Source organism: Natator depressus, chromosome 4 (assembly GCF_965152275.1).
Source record: "Natator depressus isolate rNatDep1 chromosome 4, rNatDep2.hap1, whole genome shotgun sequence".
In the NCBI taxonomy this organism is placed as follows: domain Eukaryota; kingdom Metazoa; phylum Chordata; order Testudines; family Cheloniidae; genus Natator; species Natator depressus.
Genome location: NC_134237.1, coordinates 125649280 through 125669211, shown reverse-complemented (window position 1 = coordinate 125669211; position 19932 = coordinate 125649280). Strand labels below are relative to the sequence as shown.

Below are 19932 nucleotides of genomic sequence, written 5' to 3'. Positions count from 1 at the left end.
TCTTTAAAGTTCCCTCTCTGCCTGAATTTATGACACACTACACAGCAAGCTGTGACAACATGATTATTTCAAAAACAGGTCAATATTCAAAACATTCAAATTCTTGCAATTGCTATTAGCAGATGAGTCTACCCTCCCAACTTGTTTTCAGTTTATGCAGTCTTTAAAATCCTTTCAGCTCACCTGCCCTGCCCCTGCCCCCATCCCCATGTGCACTTTCTGAGATGGCACTTTCCACTTTTACATCCTTCTTGATGATGGACTTATTCTATAATGCCTACAAGAAACCTGCCATAGGTCTTCTGTTTGTTCATTGTCCATATAGCTAAACCATAAACAAAGGGGCTCCATCATAACATGCACTACTCCTGTTGAGTAGCTGCAGTGATAATCTTGTACTGTGTAATGTCTAGAGGCCCCACTGTGGTAGGCACTGTACACCCATCTATAACGAAAAGACAGTCCCTAGCCTAAAATAAATTCATAATCTAAGTAGTACAATCTACCTTATTGCTTAGTTCTTCCTCATTTACCCTTTCTTACTCTTATTACTTCCTTAAGTCATGTTTTAAATTGGTTTAAGGAAAGGATCCCACCTTGCATGTGTACTGGGAGGTCCTTATCTCACTTATTATAACACACAGATAAGTAATACTAAATCAAGGTCACGGGACTGGCATGTTCTGTGTGAAGAGAGTTTGGGAATACAAATGTTTTGAAGAAATACAACTATTTGTACGGTACTGTACTTTACATTCAGCTATCAGGTTGAGAATTTGAGACATAAGGATATTTCAGAAGTATCAGAATCACTAGACTCACCAGGAAAGACAATGCTCAGTCTTAAAAATATCAACGGAAAGTTTTGTTTTGTAACATCTGTGTCTATTCAAAATGCAACAGAAGAAGATGGAAAGACATGGGATTTTCCTAACTGTGTTTTAAGGGATTTCCCAATGTTCTTCAGTTTCTTTTTGAATAAACACAAGAAGCCACAAAAAGAGGTTTCTTCTTGACCATCTAACCTGAACACAGTAATTCTGGAGTGTCTGGTGATGGATATACTTAGAATATTGAGCAGTCAGTCAATATAACTGGTACTGTTTGCTATTCCCTTGGGACTTCTACTTAAGACAAAGTCTTCAAAACATATTGAAATAAAAGACTGTGTATACTAGTTGTTTGCTTTTGAGCATCTGTTTATAATGCTTAATATGCAGCAAGGGAGATTTAGGTTGGATATTAGGAAAAACTTTCTAACTATAAGGACAATTCAGCTCTGGAATAGGTTTCCAAGGGAGGTTGTGAAATCACAATCACTGGAGGCTTTTCAGAACAGGTTGGACAAACACCAGTCAGCAATGATCTAGGTTTACTTGTTCCTGCCACAGCACAAGGAGCTGGACTTGATGACTTCTTGAGGTCCCTTCCAGCCCTACATTTCTAGGATTCTATGAAAATCAGAAATATAGCAAACTTCTAGTGTAATTAAAATATTTTTCAAGATTCGGGACCTATATAGCTCAGTGTACATAATTTGTGAACAATAATTTCACAAAGAATGAAGTGTATTACATGTGCTATCTTCCTGTACCTCTCACCTTTGGAATACATTATGGGTGGGTCTGTTGGAACGGACTGACCAGTTTAAAACTGAAACCTTCTGTTGATTACAACCAATGTTGGTGTGTAGACTAATATATTAGAGCCTTCTAATGCATGTGTGGAACCTCCCACTGAAATCACCGGGAGCTATGTGTATGTGTTTGAGGGAAGAAACTGGCCAATGATGATTTAACGTGAGAAAAGTTTGCTGTAACTGATGGTCCAGATTTAACCATAATCTCTGTACACGGAACAGACTGCATCATGAATCGGCCAGGAGTTTAAGAACGTAAGAGCAGCCATACTGGGTGAGACCAATGATCCATCTAGCCCAGTGTTCTGTCTTCTGACAATGTCCACTGCCAAATGCTTCAGAGGAAAGCAATAGAACAGGGTAATTATCAAGTGATCCATCCCATCTGATCCATCCCTAACTTCTGGCAGCCAGAGGTTTAGAGATACCCAGAGCATGGGGTTGTGTCCCGACCATCTTGACTAATAGTGATTGACAGACCTATACTCCATGATCTTATCAAATTCTTTTTTTGAACCCAGTTACAGTTTTGGCCTTCAAAACATCCCATGGCAAAGAGTTACACAAGTTAACTGTGTGTTGTGTGAAGAACTACTTCCTTTTGTTTGTTTTAAACCTGTTGCCTATAATTTCCTTGGGTTTACTTTTGAAATTACCGTCAAACAACACAGCACAACTCTACAGCCTGTGACAGCTTTCCTTTCTATCCTGAAAATGTTTCTAACAAATAAATCTAATTTAAGGAAATTACCACAAGGATTAGTTACTAATGAAATGTTGATGTACATTTTGAACAAAATGATAAGTGTAGACAGCATGGGCAACATTCTGTTCCCCCGCCCCTTGTTCACCTCTCTTAAGTATAAGGGGCTAGCAAGAGCGTTATTGAGGAGTGTGGTATTTGCAGTATGCAGATAATACTAACTGTATATTGCCACCTTGTCTGACATGGGCAATGCAACTCAGCACCTCAGACAACATCTAGCTGAGACTGGGGCATTGGTGAAAGCAAGCTGTCTGAAGCTGAATCCAGACAAGACCAAGAGGATGATGGAAAGCAGGAAACAGCCACTGGTAATATCATCCCCTTTGACTGAGGGAGTGCATCTGCTGCTGGTCACCAGGGTTTGCAACTAAGGGGTGATTTGGACTTTGCAACTAAGGAGTGATTTCCCAGTTACTGTTAAATGATAATTGTAGCAGTAACCAGATTGGCTTTCTATTAATCCAAGTACTTCTATGCTCATCTTCAGGAATACCTAAACGCTTTTACCATCTGCAGCTGGCCAGGAGGTTGTGACCTATTCTTTCAGATTCAAGCCTGGCTACTATTATCCATGCCTTTGTCACCTCAAGATTAGACTATTTTAACATATTCTATATGGGACTACATCTTAAAACCATTCAGAGACTGAAGCTGATGCAGAATGTAGCAGCTCACTTAGGATATCGCATGCGCACACACACAATAATATAGTGTATATTATATGACACTATATACGACTACTCTAGAATCTGTAATGATTGCCAGTTGGTCTCTGGGTAAAGAAATAAGGTAACACAGAAAGCTTGGAATAATATGGTATTATTTATGTAGCATTCAAAAGATGCTACACACTTTCTAATGATACAGAGAAACAAAAATCCAGGCCTGAGAAAATTACAGTCTGAACAAACAAGCAGATGAGAGATGGGATGCAAGAGAAGCAAGTGATTGAGCAAAACAGTTTCAGAGTAGCAGCTGTGTTAGTCTGTATTCGCAAAAAGAAAAGGAGTACTTGTGGCACCTTAGAGACTAACCAATTTATTTGAGCATAAGCTTTCGTGAGCTACAGCTCACTTCATCAGATGCATTCAGTGGAAAATACAGTGGGGAGATTTATATACATAGAGAACATGAAACAATGGGTGTTACCATACACACTGTAACCAGAGTGATCACTTAAGGTGAGCTATTACCAGCAGGAGAGCGGGGGAGGTGAGAGGGGGAGGGAGAATGGACACAAATCAGACGTCAAGAATTATAACGTTCAAAAACCATTTGGAGAACACTTCAATCTCTCTGGTCACTCGATTACAGACCAAAAAGTGGCAATACTTCAACAAAAAAACTTCAAAAACAGACTCCAATGAGAGACTGCTGAATTGGAATTAATTTGCAAACTGGATACAGTTAACTTAGGCTTGAATAGAGACTGGGAGTGGATGTGTCATTACACAAAGTAAAACTATTTCCCCATGTTTATTCTCCCCCCCCCCCCACCCACTGTTCCTCAGACGTTCTTGTCAACTGCTGGAAATGGCCCACCTTGATCATCACTACAAAAGGTTTTTTCCCCGCCCCCGCTCTCCTGCTGGTAATAGCTCACCTTAAGTGATCACTCTGGTTACAGCGTGTATGGTTACACCCATTGTTTCATGTTCTCTATGTATATAAATCTCCCCACTGTATTTTTCACTGAATGCATCCAATGAAGTGAGCTGTAGCTCACGAAAGCTTATGCTCAAATAAACTGGTTAGTCTCTAAGGTGCCACAGTACTCCTTTTCTTTGAGCAAAACAGTGTTGATCAGTGAACTTTTTGCTTGTTTTACTTCTCTCATTCTCATTATTACTACAAGCTGAGGAAGGGTGGAGACTGGTTATTAGGCCTTGGGGAAGAAGCGACTTTAAAAGAGGGACATAAAGGATGAGCAGCAGGAGGCTCAGCAAACCAAGCGAGAGTGGAGGTGTCAGAAGTAGGGAATTTGTATGAAAGAAGGCATAGAGAAAAGAGAGTGCGTGAAGGAAATGAAAAGGCCAGTGAGTGATGCAGCTTGGCCAGACCAAAAGGTGTGGAAGTGATTAGTTAGGGCTTTGGAAGGACTGACTATGTGGAGAGCCAAAAGAAGGAGCTAGTCTTAAGAGTTCTTTGGAAGTGAGAATAAGGAAGGGCATTTCTTGTGAAGAAGGCAAGAAGAAGTCAGTGAAAGGATGTTAAGAGACCCCAGACATGGTTAATGTGGCAGACACATTGTATTATCCATAAAGGACAACTTTAGAATGATTGAAGGTTGAGCTAAGATGATGATAGTGGAAATATATTGCAGTGGTTGAGGCCAGGGATGAATATGGACAAAAGTGGCAAAGACATTTTGGAGGTGTAGAGAGAAACTTCAGCAGGATTTCGCAATGGCATCAAGGTGACATGGAAGTAGGAGAAGTTGGGACTACTTTATTTTACATGCACAGCATTTTCTATAGCAGCCTTTCATGATTCAGCAGTTGTGATGTCAACACATTTCAGTAATAAACTGAAACAAAACCAAAGATGAGACAAAATCAACTAGGACTGGAACTGACAGCTATGAAAAGTGGCATCTTCTGCAGAACACAGGGTACCCTAAGGCCAATATGCTGGTGAACAAGATTGCAAATATATTTTAATCTAAAACTAGAGATAGATCACTCTTTCATAGAAATGTAGGGCTAGAAGGAACCTTGGCAGGTCATCAAATCCAGACTCTGCGTTGAGGTAGGACCAAGTAAACTTAGACCATCCCTTGCAGGTGTTTGTCCAACCTGTTTTTTTTAACCCCAATTATGAGGATTCCACAACCTCCTTTGGAAGCCTATTCAAGAACTTGACTATCCTTATAGTTAGAAAGATTTTCTTAATATTTAACCTAAATCTACTTTGCAGCAGATTAAGCCACTTACTTCTTGTCCTACCGTCAGTGGACATGGAGAACATAATCAGCGTTCTCTTTATAAAAGCCTGCAACATATTTGAAGATTTATCAGGTCCCGCCTCAATTTTCTTTTCTCAAGGCTAAACACACCCTGTTTTTTTAAATCTTTGCTCACAAGTCAGGTTTCCTAAACCTTTTATCATTTTTGTTGCTCTCCTCTCCCCAGTTTGTCCACATCCTTCCTGAAGTGTAGTACCCAGAACTGGACACAGTAATCTACCTGGGGCCTCACCAGTGCCAAGCAGAGCAGGATAATTCCTCCATGTCTTACATACGATGCTTCTGTTAATACCCCTGAATGATATTAGCCTTTGTCGCAACTGCATCACACTGTTGACTCAAATTCAATTTGTGATCTACTAGAACCCCCAGATCCCTTTTCAGCAGTATTACACCTAGCCAGTTATTCCCCATTTTGTAGCTGCATATTTAATTTTTCCTTCCTCGGTGTGGTACTCTGCACTTGTCTTCGATGAATTTCACCTTGTTGATTTCAGACCAATTTTCTAATTTGTCAAGGTCACTTTGAATTCTAATCCTGTCCTCCAAAGAGTTTGCAACCCCTCCGAGCTTTGTGTCATTTGCTCATTGTGTCATTTTTATAAGCATACTCTGCACTCCATTATCCAATTCACTAATGAAAATATTTTATGAATCTTGAGGGACCCTTTCTGGTATGTTAAAAACAACAGTAGGAGGGAGAAATATGGGAAAAGTAGAAATGGTGAAATAAGCATTGAACAGCAAGTTAAATAGGATTATGCAATGTAAAACAGCACCAAATAAGGCTAATCTGATATTGGACTAATTAGTCAAGGGCCTCCATGATGGAACAGGGAAGTGATACTCCCTCTTCATATGATTCTGCAGCACCTGTGTGTCTGATTCTCAGAAAGATGTAGAGAAATTCAGGGTAGAACAACAACAAAATTAGATAAGTTGTTGGATGGACTGACTGGGTAGAAATATTAAGCGATGATTTAGGAAGGGGAACAAAGTAACTACCTATAAATATTTGAGAGTTATAAACACCAAGGATGGAGAAGTACTATTCACCATGATACAATGGAGTGTAATTAGAAGTAATGGGATGAAATTAAGAAGAGAAAGATTAAAACTATCAGGAGAAAACTATTAGATTTTGAAGTAGTCTTCTAAGGTAAATAGAGAAAGCCCCATGAGTTGGGGACATTTGTATTTAGCACGGGTATTGCTTATTCAGCATACAAGCTTGGACAAAGCAAATATGATCTAAGCACTGCAGGGGATGGCTTCCATGACTCTTCTTTTCCATTTTCAATTTCCATAATTCTATCACAATGGGTAAAAAAAACTGAAAACCAATTGTCTACTCAGAGTCAACATACCTAATCCAATAATGCCCAAGGTCTCCCCTCTAATCCTGGCAGCTCCCGAAGCAACTTCCCGAATCTGCTCAACACTCTGTACTCTTGTGCCTTCTCGCAAGGCCTGGTGAAGCCAGGTGGTTCGCCTGTAAAGATTCAGGATGTGGCACATTGTAGAATCTGCTGTCTCTTCTACTGATGCAGCTGGCACATTACATACTGCGATTCCTGAAAGAAAAAGAAGATTATACATTTACTGAATATGTCACACACTCTTTTTTCCCCTCACTCAAAAGTCACCCTAGAGTTTAACGAGTAAATTATTCTAGAGTCAAGGATATTGTAGATTTAATTTTACAATCCATAGATATTTTCACATGCTGTTTGTATAAACATCAGAGTTCATGGCTTGAATGACAGTGGTAGGACTTCAATATGTTTTAAACTTCACAGGAGTAATGAAGAGATACATGAAAAAAATTCCAAAAGGAAAGTTACAGAAGAGATATTGTCTGGTAGTTCAGGCCCCAAAACCACTATTAATAGAAACATATTTATGTCATTTCAAAAGTTTTCACAAAAACAAAAATTCTTTGAATGTAAACATCTCTGTGCAAACAGTGGAGCATCTGGCTAATGCATGACAGAACGCAAGTGCAGCTTTGTAATCTATTTCCATTATCAAAGCTATTTGTTAAATGTATGATTTTTAATATTTTTTTTAAGGAGGCTAGTTAAATGGAAATTAAAAGGAACAGTTCCAAAAGTGAAATGCTTGCAAGCTGCAGGGAAACTTTGTAAAAACACCATAATAGAAGCTCAACTAAATGTACACCCCAAATTAAAAGATTGCAAGGGGACTAAAAAAACTGCCACCATGGATAAACAACATAGTAAATGAAGTGATCAGAGGCAAAAAGACATCCTTTAAAACGGGAAGTGAAATCCTACTGAGGAAAATAGAAGGGAGCATAAACCTCTGGCAAGTCAAGTGTAGAAGTATAATTAGGCAGGGCAAAAAACAATTTGAAGAGCAACTATCCAAAGACTCAAAAACTAACAGCAATTTTTTTTTAAAGCACAACAGAAGCAGGAATCTTGCCAATGAATCAATGGAACTACTGGACGATCAAGGTGCTAAAGGAGCACTCAAGGTAAATATGGCCGTTGCAGAGAAGCTAAATGAATTCTTTGCATTAGTCTTCACTGCAGAGGATGTGAGGAAGATTTCCACACCTGAGCCATTCATTTTAGGTGACAAATCTGAGGAACTGTCCCAGACTGAGGTGTCATTAGAGGTGGTTTTGGAACAAATTGATAAATTAAACAGCAATAAGTCCCCAGGACCAGACAGTATTCACCCAAGAGTTTTGAAGGAACTCAAATATGAAACTATTAACTAACTAATTGTGATATGTAAATCAGCTTCTGTACCAGATGACTAGAGGATATCTAATGTGACACCAATTTTTTAAAAAAGGCTCCAGAAGCAATCCTGGCAATTACAGGCTGGTAAGTCTAACTTCAGTACCTTGCAAATTGGTTGACTCTATTGTAAACAACAGAATTATCGGATACATAGATGAACACGATTTCCTGGGGAAAAGTCAACACGGCTTTTGTAACGGGAAATCACATCTCACCGATTTATAAAAATTCTTTGAGGGTATCAACAAACATGTGGACAAAGGTGATCCAGTTGATATAGTGTACTTGGACTTTCAGAAAGCTTTTGACAAGGTCCCTCATCAAAGGCTTTTAAGCAAAGTAAGCTGTCACGGGATAAGAGAGAAGATCTTCTCAAGGGTCAGTAACTGGTAAAAAAAAAAAAAAAAAAAAAAAAGGTAGGAAAAAAACGGAGAAATACATGTTCAGTTTTCGGAATGGAGAGAGAGGTAAATAGTGGTGTCCCCCAGGGATCTGTACTGGGACCAGTGATGTTCAATATATTCATCAATGAGCTGGAAAAAGGGGTAAACAGTGAGGTAGCAAAATTTGCAGACAATACAAAACTACTCAAGCAAGTTAAGCCCAAAGCAGACTGCAAAGAGTTACAAATGGATCTCACAAAACTGGGTGACTGGTAACAAAATGGCAGAAGAAATTCAGTGTTGATAAATGCAAAATAATGCATATTGGAAAACATAATCCCAACTATCCATAGAAAATGATAGGGTCTAATTTAGCTGACCCTAAAAAAAAAAAAAAAAAAAAAGATTTTTGAGTCATTGTGGATAGTTTTCTGAAAACGTCCTCTCAATAGGCAGTGGCAGTCCAAAAAAGCTAATAGAATGTTAGGAACCATTAGGAAAAGGATAGATAAAACAGAAAATATCACAATACCACTATATAAATCCATGGTATGCCCAAACTTGGAATACTTCATGCAGTTTTATGAGGAGAGATTAAAAAGACTGGGACTTTTCAACTTGGACAAGAGACAACTAAGATGGGCTATACACATTGTAAGGAGAGTGGTCACTTTAGATAAGCTATTACCAGCAGGAGAGTGAGTTTGTGTGTGGGGGGGGTGGGTGAGAAAACCTGGATTTGTGCTGGAAATGGCCCAACTTGATTATCATACACATTGTAAGGAGAGTGATCACTTTAGATAAGCTATTACCAGCAGGAGAGTGGGGTGGGAGGAGGTATTTTTTCATGCTTTATGTGTATATAATAAGATCTTCTACACTTTCCACAGTATGCATCCGATGAAGTGAGCTGTAGCTCACGAAAGCTTATGCTCAAATAAATTGGTTAGTCTCTAAGGTGCCACAAGTACTCCTTTTCTTTTTGCGAATACAGACTAACATGGCTGTTACTCTGAAGCCTATAAAGTTGTGAACGGTGAGGAGAAAGCAAATAAGGAAATGCTATTTACTCCTTCACATAACAAAAATGAGGGGTCAACCCATGAAATTAGTAGGCAGCAGGTTTAAAACAAACAAAAGGAAGTACTTCTTCACACAACGCACAATCAACCTTTGAACTCATTGCTAGTGGATGTTGTGAACGCCAAAACTATAATGGGGTTCAAAAAAGAATTAGATACATTCATGGAGGATAGGTGCATTAACAGCTATTTGCCACGTTGGTCACAGATGCAACCCCATGCTCTGGGTGTCCCTAGCCTCTCATTGCCAGAAGCTGGGAATGGGTGACAGGGGATGGATCATCTGATGATCACCTGTTCTGTTCATTCCCTCTGGGGCACCTCGTAGTGCCCACTGTCGGAAGACAGGATATTGGGCTAGGTGGACCATTGGTCTGACCCATTATGACCATTCTTACGTTCTTTTCATACTGAGAAATCCATACTAAGGCCTGATCTTACAAACAGTTATGCCCATGAGTAGTCTCATTAAGCTCAATGGGACTAATTCACGTGTTAGTGTATGGAAAACCAGGACTGTATGTTTATTTATGGCTTCTCAATATATTTTTGCTGGAGATATTTTATTAGCTATATAATGTGCTCTGTGTTTATATTAGCCAAGGCAAAGTCAAGACATGTGCCTTGCACTGGCAACAAAAGAAGTGAGGTTTGTGCTGGTTCTTAGAGTCAAACTGCGTTAGTTAGAATCATAGAAGGTTAGGGTTGGAAGAGACCTCAGGTGGTCATCTAGTCCAACCCCCTGCTCAAAGCAGGACCAACTCCTACTAAATCATCCCAGCCAGGGCTTTGTCAAGCCCTTTTATACAAGAAAACTCTGTTTATATAAACTAATGATGATCTCAAACTGTTTTCGAAATATTAGTGAACGCTCGCCAGGCCCCCCTGGGGCAGGTATGATTATATCCACTTCATACATGGATAAAGTGAGAGAGAGCTTAAAAATGGCTTGCTCAAGATTGCACAACTAGTCAGTAGAATTGCTGTGAACAGAAACAGAAGCCCTGACCCACAGCCCCCAAGCTAACCAGTAAAGACACACCCTACCTAAATCTTCATATTGAGGCGTTGAGTCTGCTCCTACAAGGTGTTTGAAGATAATAGGAGTTTATGGTGCTAAGCACCTGGCAATAGCTGGTCTGTAGTGAGCAAGGCATGGAGGCAAGAAGGTGAGAGAAAGTAATAGAGAAAATCCTGCTGACTTCAACAGAAGTTGGATTGGGCACCAGAAATTGAATCCAAAATCTTTGTAGTCAATGGCAGCTATTCCCAAAAATGGAATAGACCCCAGGTGAGTTGGCTTTGCCACTATGGACACGTTTGCCACCTTGCAGTAGTTTTCTGGACAATAATTTCCTTGCAGTACTCAATATATGCTTCACAGTTAAGAAAACCCTTTTTTCTGAAATAACCCTAGCGAATGTTGTTGTTGTTTACTTTAAAAAGCTTTTGTCCTGCTTAAATGTTGCCTCTTCTCAGTTCCATATACTGTCTGCTCCCTCTCTATTTACCAGCTCTGACTCCTGACAAAGTTTGTGTTCAGACTGCTGATGATTCCTGTCATACCTTTTAATGGAGATGAATATGTATTTTTTTCTTCAACAACTAGTAGGGCATTTTTCACTGTGGATATTTGTACATAAATAAAAATTAAATAAGCTGCTTCAGCTAACAAAGGAGGCAGCTGACCATTCACTTTGGCCTGAGAGAATAACGACAACCTAGCTTTAATATTATGAACTTCACATCTTATGAAGCAAGAGAGACAGAACAGTATTCTCTTCAATAATAGGAACAATGTCAGTAATTTGATAAATTATCATCTCAAACCTATTTATCTACAGTGTGAATCCAAATTTCTTTATTCTGCTGGCTTGCACCTTTATTGACTTTTGAGATCAATAAAAAAAATCGATATAGGGAGGCTGCATAACTATTTTTCTTTGCTGTGCGGAATCGTCTGCTGAGTCACTGCTCTTAGATTTACTAAGATAAAACAGCTTCCTTTGCTGGCATATCATTCTTGGCATCCTATTAGCATGAACTGTAGTATGAATCCCAACATTGTAAAAGAAAAAAGAAAGAGGCAAAATGAGTATCCTTGTTTAACTGGAGGGTAAAATTATGTTAAACCTATCATATTAAATGGCTGTATTTGGTTATACAAGAAAGAACTGCCATTTTCATGGAACAAAAGTACAAATTGCATGGGACAATATTAAAATTCATAAACACATATTTTAATTCCCAGCATCTACCAAACACTGCTTTCTACAGAGTTAGAAATGTTTCATTACATGTCTGGAGAAAGAAACAAGGAATTTCCACTCACCTTTCAGCTTGTTGGAGCTTTTCTTGCTCATCGTACAGTTGTCCCTAGAAGGCTGTAGGGAGAAGGGTCACGTAACCTTTCACCTACGTTCTAGAGCTTCTTTTTCCCTTCTCCCACCTCTAAATAGTTTACTACATATAGGCAGCTGAAATAAGGAGCTCGCCCTGCGGGGTGAACCACTTGCAGCAGCAGGAGGAGGACAAGAACAAGGAGAAAGTGGACAAGCACAAGACTTACCATAGAGGGAAAAGGGTATGGCCTTCCCACTTACTGAGAAAACAGCACTATATTATTAGGGAGGGAGGGGTGTAGAATAGCATCTGATTTCTTCTACACACCTTCCCCCCCCACTGATCTCAGTGGTCTGGTCCACATACACACACCCCCACCCCTTAGAGAGCCCAAGAATAGCTGGCTTCACCCAAAGCCCCAGCCCTATTTGCCTTCTATAGGCTCATTCCCACCTCCCTGATTACATCCTCATCTCTCAGGTTTTTCTCAGCACATAAGTAGCAACTCACAAGTTTGTGGAAAAAGTCAGATTTTCAGGTTTTTGCATGGGAAACTCCTGGTTCCACATTTTTTGTGAAATACACATCAACCAAAAATGACAGCATGAAAAGAATGCAGCTGTAACCATATCTACAAAAATATTTTCTTCTAAAGTGAAAAAATTCTCTGTGATTTCCACTAAGTAGGCTTCTGATAAAATACCTGGCTTCTTCTGAATATTGTTGCTACTACCACAAAACCTACTTCCACAGCACATTTCATCAGCAGATGAAAGTGTTTTACAAACAGTAATTAACTCTCACATCACCTCTATGAGGTATGTATTATTTATACCAGTTCTGCAGAGGGGAAACTGAGTGACAGGTAGGTTAAGTGATTTTGCAAGTAATGGTAAGTCAGTGGTTGAATCCCAGTCACTAGCTCTAGCCAGATGGAGCTTAAGAATAAAAATCAGACTTTCAACTTTCATCCAGATTTTACTAACTAAAAAGCAAAACCGACAGTTATTTCATTGGGAGGGGACAATTTTATTCATTAAAGATAGGCATGGATCAATACCCTGGATCCTAATTGTACAGCTTAAATGAGTCTAATCAAAGCCTCAGACTTGAACGCTCAGAAATGTTGCCATTTAGCATTTAGATCTGAATCAAAACGTTCCCAAAGTCCGGGATATTCAAGTTTGGACAGCTATGAGGTAGGTTTGAATTGTGAACTTGTAACCCAGCAAGGATACCTGCCTGTATGTACAGATCATATTCTTGCCTGGAGTCCCATTTGCTTCCGTAGGATTCTGCACAAGTGGAACCTTCTGCAGGACTGAGTCTTAATTCTGAGACCAGAGTTAGGGTTTGGACCTAGTATTTTGCTTCAGGCCCACCTCTATGATGTAAGTTTACAAATGAACATGTCTGTGTTCATCACAATGAATGTGTCTAACCTTATTAATGTAAACTGGAGTTCAAGGTATGCACCAAAGGGAGAAGAGCCCCCTAAACATCTTCAGATCTAACCTGCTCCTGAGGCATTTGTCATGCTAGAAAAAAATCTATTTTAACTAACGTGTAAAAAATAGAAGCTAAGGAAACTGGTGTTGGGTGACTCACCCTTATTTACTAATAAACAACTCAGTACTACAACCACTCACTACTTCAGTGGGACTGACACTGCAATAAGTACTACACTAGGTAGTAAATGTTTGCAGGACTTAGTCAAAAGTGACTGGAAGAAAATCTTCAGGTAATTTGTTCCCAGTTTATTCAGAAAAACTGAAGAAATAAACTGGAAACTTGTACTTTGAGAATACAGCTTTGTTTTTGACTGTTGTGAAGCAAACAACAGTTCAAACCAGATTGCAGCTTTTGAATAATAGGAGAGTGAAGATCCTCTCTCCAAAATTCCCCAGTGGTTTTGTTTATTTTTCATGTAATTACAATTGATTCTTTGATAAAACTGATGTGCCTGATTTGTCTACCAGGAAAAGCTTCTGAACTAAATCTTACAGTCCAAGCACAGGTGCTAGGTCTATTTGTTTATTTTCAAACAAAATAGTATGCCATAATACTGACAGAATTATACACTGTAACTGGATTACAGTCTGTAGCAATTTAAATAAACAGACAGAAAGTCTCCTGTTTACTGTTTTAAAAAAAGTCTGCTCTTAGTCTTGAAATGTGTCTTGAATGGACAGACTGCCATACTGTCACAAATCCATTATCAGTTAATTAACTAACGTTAGTATCACCATAATGATTTTTGAACACTCTGATGAGAAAATTATACAGTTTATATATTATGTTAGCACAAATTATACAGCAAATGTTGATGCAAAGACTTAGATGCTATCACATTTCTGGAGGCAACTATAACATGTTCAAATAAAACAGCGTCTTTAATAATCATACCTAAATCCCCAGCAGATTTGATGTCAATGTTATCAAAACCACTGCCAATTCGGACAATTATTCGAAGTGCTTTGAATTTCTCCAGGTCTTCTCGTGTTAAAGTGATAGTGTGATACATCAGTGCACCCACTGCTTCATTTAGTACCTAGAATTTAAAAAAAATAAAAAAAAAAGAACAAACCTTGCTTTATGTAATCTGATTTTTTCCCCTTTTCATTGCATTTGGGTTTCATCATGTATTAAAATTTTGCAGGTCTGAAGGACTCTGTAATAATTACAAAAAATCATTTTATTTTTAAAAACTTTTCTCCAAATATTTTCAAGCATCTTGGTAAGCCATGTCTTTTTTCACTATAAAATTCAGAGAACAAAACACAAGCCTGATCCTGCAAAAGGATATGCTCATTAGGAGTCCTTGTGATTTTGATGGTACAAGTACTTTCAGGATCGCAAACCAATACAGGCGCACAGTTTAAAGCCTCGAAGGTCACAGGTTGGACACCACTGCATTATATCTGGGCCCGTTCAGGCTACTGAATGGCACTTGGAAGAGATTGGCTGGGGGGGCTGGGAAACAGTTTGAGACATTTTTTACGGAACATGTGGCCCTTTGTTTAAAACAGTGAGCTGTGTGTGTGTGCGCGTATATTTATTTATCGGCCACATGGTGGTAGCATCAATGTAACAAATAGGTGTGCAAGTGACTAATCTTTTTATATTTTATTTTTAAAGTTCAGGACTCTCCTAGAGCTACAGATGACTTGGCAGGATGGTGATCTCCAGTTACTGTATATTATTTCACACTAACTTATTTTCTTGATGATGTTAGAACTCTATGCACCTAGTATACCATACGATTAAAATAAACCATTAAAAATTATGGTTAAGGAGGAAAATATTGAGCTCTCAAAAAGCAAACTGGAGAACTCCAAATTTAGACAAAGAACTCCTGTGCTAATGTAAGTTATTAAAACTATTCCTGGTTGTTGGATTTCACCTGAATAAAGCTCATCTGAAGTGCATTACAAACCATATTGTTATTAATGGAAAAAGGCTACTTACTAAGGAAGGCTCTTATGCTTTGAAAATACATGTAGAAAATACATTTAATGAAGGAGCTCACACATTACTGAAGTTACTTACATTCATAGAAAGAAGGCTAAAAGGTTGCAAATTGCACTAAAAATGAAGACATGGTTTTTCTACTTTTATATATAAAATATGCAAAAGATGAAATTATAATACAAAATAAATACAGAAGGCTTTAACAAAAAAACAAAAACAACATTTAGAAAAATCAAACATGCTGCATACAGCTGACTAACTTAACTAGAGCATGTCTGCTAGCATATCTGTAAAGTACCATTGGGACCATGGTGATTGGTGCCTTAGAAATAGATTAGTATAGCATAGCATACTATAGTATAAAGTATGTTCTGACTGTTTTTCAGCATTTCCTGTAAAGAGGTTTGTGTACGCTGTAATGTTCAGCTAAAGAAAATGAAGCTTATTCTAGGTACTGTAACATGCAGCACTAATAGTCAAAGACAAGCTGATGTAATTTTATTACAAAACCATCAGCTAGTGTCAATTTCAGTAAGATACAGAAGATAGAAAACTGGAATTTCACATCAGCTCAAATGTGGCAGTATTTTCTCACTCTTGCTCTCTAACATGGGCTTTTTTTTACTCCGTAAACTAGAAATGTATAAAAATAGCACAGTTCCAGAAATGAAAGTGAATTAAAAAAAATGAAATGGCTCAAATGGTACCAATTAAGTATATGTCCATCTGCAGTCATTCTTGCGTCCATCAGATATTTTATCCTGCCACTGTGCTTTTTCAAATAGAACGGGTTTGTTATAAAAGGTCAGGTATAGGACCTTCTGTTACCTGCCCTCTATTTTAAGTCAGTATTTATTTATTTATTTCCCTTTCGTGGCTGACAAACCAATTTACGTCCATTAGATGCTGTAGCAAACTGCCTGCTTCAAAGTCATTGGGACATTCCTCTTTGCTCTGGCTCATACAGTTTGCTATCGGAACTGGGCAGCCAGGTCTTTCAGCTCCTCCTACTTTTCCCCACAATGACTGCACCAGTTTCAAAATGTGTTAAGTCCTCACAGGCCTTAACAGATTCTGTGCCACAGATGTGGTGGACATTTATGTTTTACAGAGCTTTTCAAATATTAACTTGAGTGCTGACTACTTAGGGCTACAATTCCTCTTAGTTTTCCTAATTATTTGTAGATATATTTTAGCATTGAACTATCACAGCCATTCTGGATATTATCAGCTGTTCACCACCATAAGAGCTTTAGTTTGTAATTTTTTGGGGGGCGATAACTCTTAATGCTTCCCATTTATACAAAAAGCAAACAGTCTTAGCATAATGTGCTAAAAGCCTCAAATAACCAGGTTGGAAGCAGCATTCAGGACGTAACGTAAACTTCAACCCTTATTTTTCTTTTTCTGGTGATCATATATTGCTGGATTCTGTTCAGATACCTGATTCAAACCCCATTTTAGTCAGCAGAAAGATTCCCATTGGCTTCAATGGGCTTTGGATCAGACCCAGCGTACAGAGAATACAGTCAGCAAGGGCTCAGCAGCACCCCCACATGGAGCTGGTCTGCAGCTGTAGCAAGTCACCCTCTGACTCTCTAGCCCTTAAAGGGGCACACACCTTTTCCAGCAAACCAGAAAACAGCCCCCACCCACCACTTAATGTGTGGTGAGGTCACTCTGCTGGCCATTACAGTTGCTTTACATGATTTAAAGGAGGTATTCTTTAAAGGAGCAGAAACAGGGTATGTGTGGGGGGGGGGGGGGGGGAAGGGGTGTTTGGGGCTCCTATGACTGGTGCGGCAGGGAGCCAACACCACCCTTTATATTCCCCCTTAATCCTCATCCCCCTTAACTGGGGGAGGGAGGCAGGGAAGGGGGATAGATTCTTCAGGTTAGCTGGGGACCAAGATGGGAAAGGGGGATAGCTGGCAGAAGCCCTTTGGGCGTCTATTGAAATGATTATGGAGTTACCTGCACTGTACACTTTTATCTGCCAGGTACTCCCAGATATTTAAGAATAAAGTTGCGACCTAATTAAACCACATCCAGTGTCTGGACAATGGTGCAATAGCTCTGAATAAAATTAACATTACAAAAACTATCAAGAAGCACTACCCATGCAAGCAGGACCTGATCGATCACCAGAAAAACCTGTTAGTTCGTGTTGCCTTTTTATGGTTTCAGTTTTCCAATAAAAAACTAACATCTGAATGTTGATCTCAAATATAGATCTCTGCAGTGTGTTTCACTGCCAATAATGCACTTGCCCAATGATATAACTTTATGCTGTAAAGATCCAAACTAATGCTCACTGACTTCTGTTGATTAGTGGCACTAACTTAGGCCCTAAAAACTGTGACACTTAATGCAAACTATATGCACATGTATACACCCCCCACAACACACATTATGTTATATATAACATTAAAAGAAAACCTGCCTTTATGCTCTCATGTTTACAATATAGTAAAGACTTAAACTTTCTGTTTCTATGGCAGCTTTTTTTTAAAAAACAAAAAACCACCAAAACAGTTTGCCTAAATGAAACCACTACTTCAATCCCAGAACTACTTGACAGTACATGCAACTGCTTTATCACTGTAGTCAATCTTAGATCACAGTCTCTTAGTACACTTTTCCCTTCGTACGTTTTCTCGTGTTTAAAATAAAAAAAAAAAAGCCCTCAGTTTTTAAGGAAAGTTCTTTTCAGACTACATAGTTTCTATGCATGGATTCACTTGTGTTTTCTATTAATAAATCTAGAATTATTTAACATTTAAACTCAATCTATTAGAAATGCAAGCTGGATTGAAACCATCTTCACTGGAAGATTCATTATGCCATGAATGTCACTGACAGTAACATATCAACACAATGAGCATGGTCTTAAAAATATTTAAAAAAACAAACACATGCAAAAAAGAGAAATCATCATAATAATCACCAGCATTTTTGAAGCACTAGTGATCCATCGCTAGTATGGTAGTGAAAGGAGCAGTGAGATGCTTGCTGATAACTAACTACATTACAGACTCCAAGCTGTCTGCAAGATTGATATACTGCTTCTTGGGCATGGCAGCACTTTAAGAGTTTTGACTTTTTACACTGGCAGCCTGCCCTGATGCACAGTGTTTCACAAGATCTGCAATGTTAGCACATGTAAATGTGACTGTGGCTGGAATTTAGGGGTGACTTGCTGTTGGGATACACCACCTAACACCTTTTTGTCTAATCTGAGTAGATTTACTAAACTTTTCTATAATTGTCAAAAATCTTTCATTGGGGGCCTGAGCCAAAGCCCAACTAAGTTAATTCAAAGGCTCTCATGAACTTCAGTGGGCTTTGGATCAGATCCAAGCTGAAAATTCACTCAGCAATATTGGGGAAGATCCCCAATACTGTACAGCAAAAAGGCTGACTCCAAGCCTTCCCTGTGGGTTGGAGGGTGGTTTCCAACACTCTAAGCTATTTTCTCACCCTTAAGGTGCCAAAAGGCTCATTTCCCCTTGAGGGACTAACACAAAACTTTTAAACATGTCATGTTTCAAAATAAATCCACTCTTCTTTCTCCATTTTTAAAAATCATTATGCTTTCCTTGTTTGCTAATTTCTAAAGTATTTATGGCTCAAAGAAGGGCCAGCTACCACTCAGCTCATATTCTTCTAGTTTCTAATCCTGCAGTAAAATTATACTACAGTATCTGTGATATTAAAGTAAACAACAATGATGTTACAAATGCAAGATTATGGCTTCAAAGAGAAGAAGCTAGCGGTGGAGTAAAATGCTTTTATTCATACACAAATATAAGATAAAGAGCATATCAAAGAAAAATCATGGAGCAGGTACTCAAGGAATACATTTTGAAGCACTTGGAGGAGAGGAAGGTGATCAGGAACAGTCAACATGGATTCACCAAGAGCAAGTCATGCCTGACCAACCTGATTGCCTTCTATGATGAGATAACTAATGGCTCTGTGGATGTGGGGAAAGCAGTGGCACGATATACCTTGACTTTACCAAAGCTTTTGATACAGTCTCCCAAAGTATTCTTGCCAGCAAGTTAAAGAAGTATGGATTGGATGAATGGACTATAAGGTGGACAGAAAGCTGGCTAGATTGTCGGGATCAACAGCTCTATGTCTAGTTGGCAGCCGGTATCAAGTGGAGTGCCCCAGGGGTCGGTCCTAGGGCTGGTTTTGTTCAACATCTTCATTAATGATCTGGATGATGGGATGGATTTCACCCTCTGCAAGTTCATGTATGGCACTAAGGTGGGCGGGGGAGAGAAGAGGTAGATACCCTGGAGGGTAAGGATAGGGTCCAGATTTGACCTAGACAAATTGGAGGATTGGGTCAAAAGAAATCTGATGAGGTTCAACAAGGAAAAGTGAAGAGTCCTGTAGTTAGGACGGAAGAATCCCATGCAGTGCTACAGGCTTGGGACCGACTGACTAAGCAGCAGTTCTGCAGAAAAGGGCCTGGGGAGTACATTGGATAAGAAGCTG

At 39.0% G+C, this 19932-nt stretch overlaps 1 protein-coding gene across 12 annotated transcripts in view; it reads right to left on the bottom strand.

The window, feature by feature from the left end:
- Positions 1-19932, bottom strand: part of CTBP1 (C-terminal binding protein 1) — a 358365-nt gene that overhangs the window by 21975 nt on the left and 316458 nt on the right. For all 12 annotated transcript variants that reach the window (XM_074951849.1, XM_074951852.1, XM_074951848.1 and 9 more), the window contains 2 exons: positions 14359-14503; positions 6738-6944 (listed from right to left, as the gene is read on the bottom strand). In XM_074951849.1, coding sequence (XP_074807950.1) covers positions 6738-6944; positions 14359-14503 — 352 coding nt within the window. The remainder of the gene's footprint in view (positions 1-6737; positions 6945-14358; positions 14504-19932) is intronic.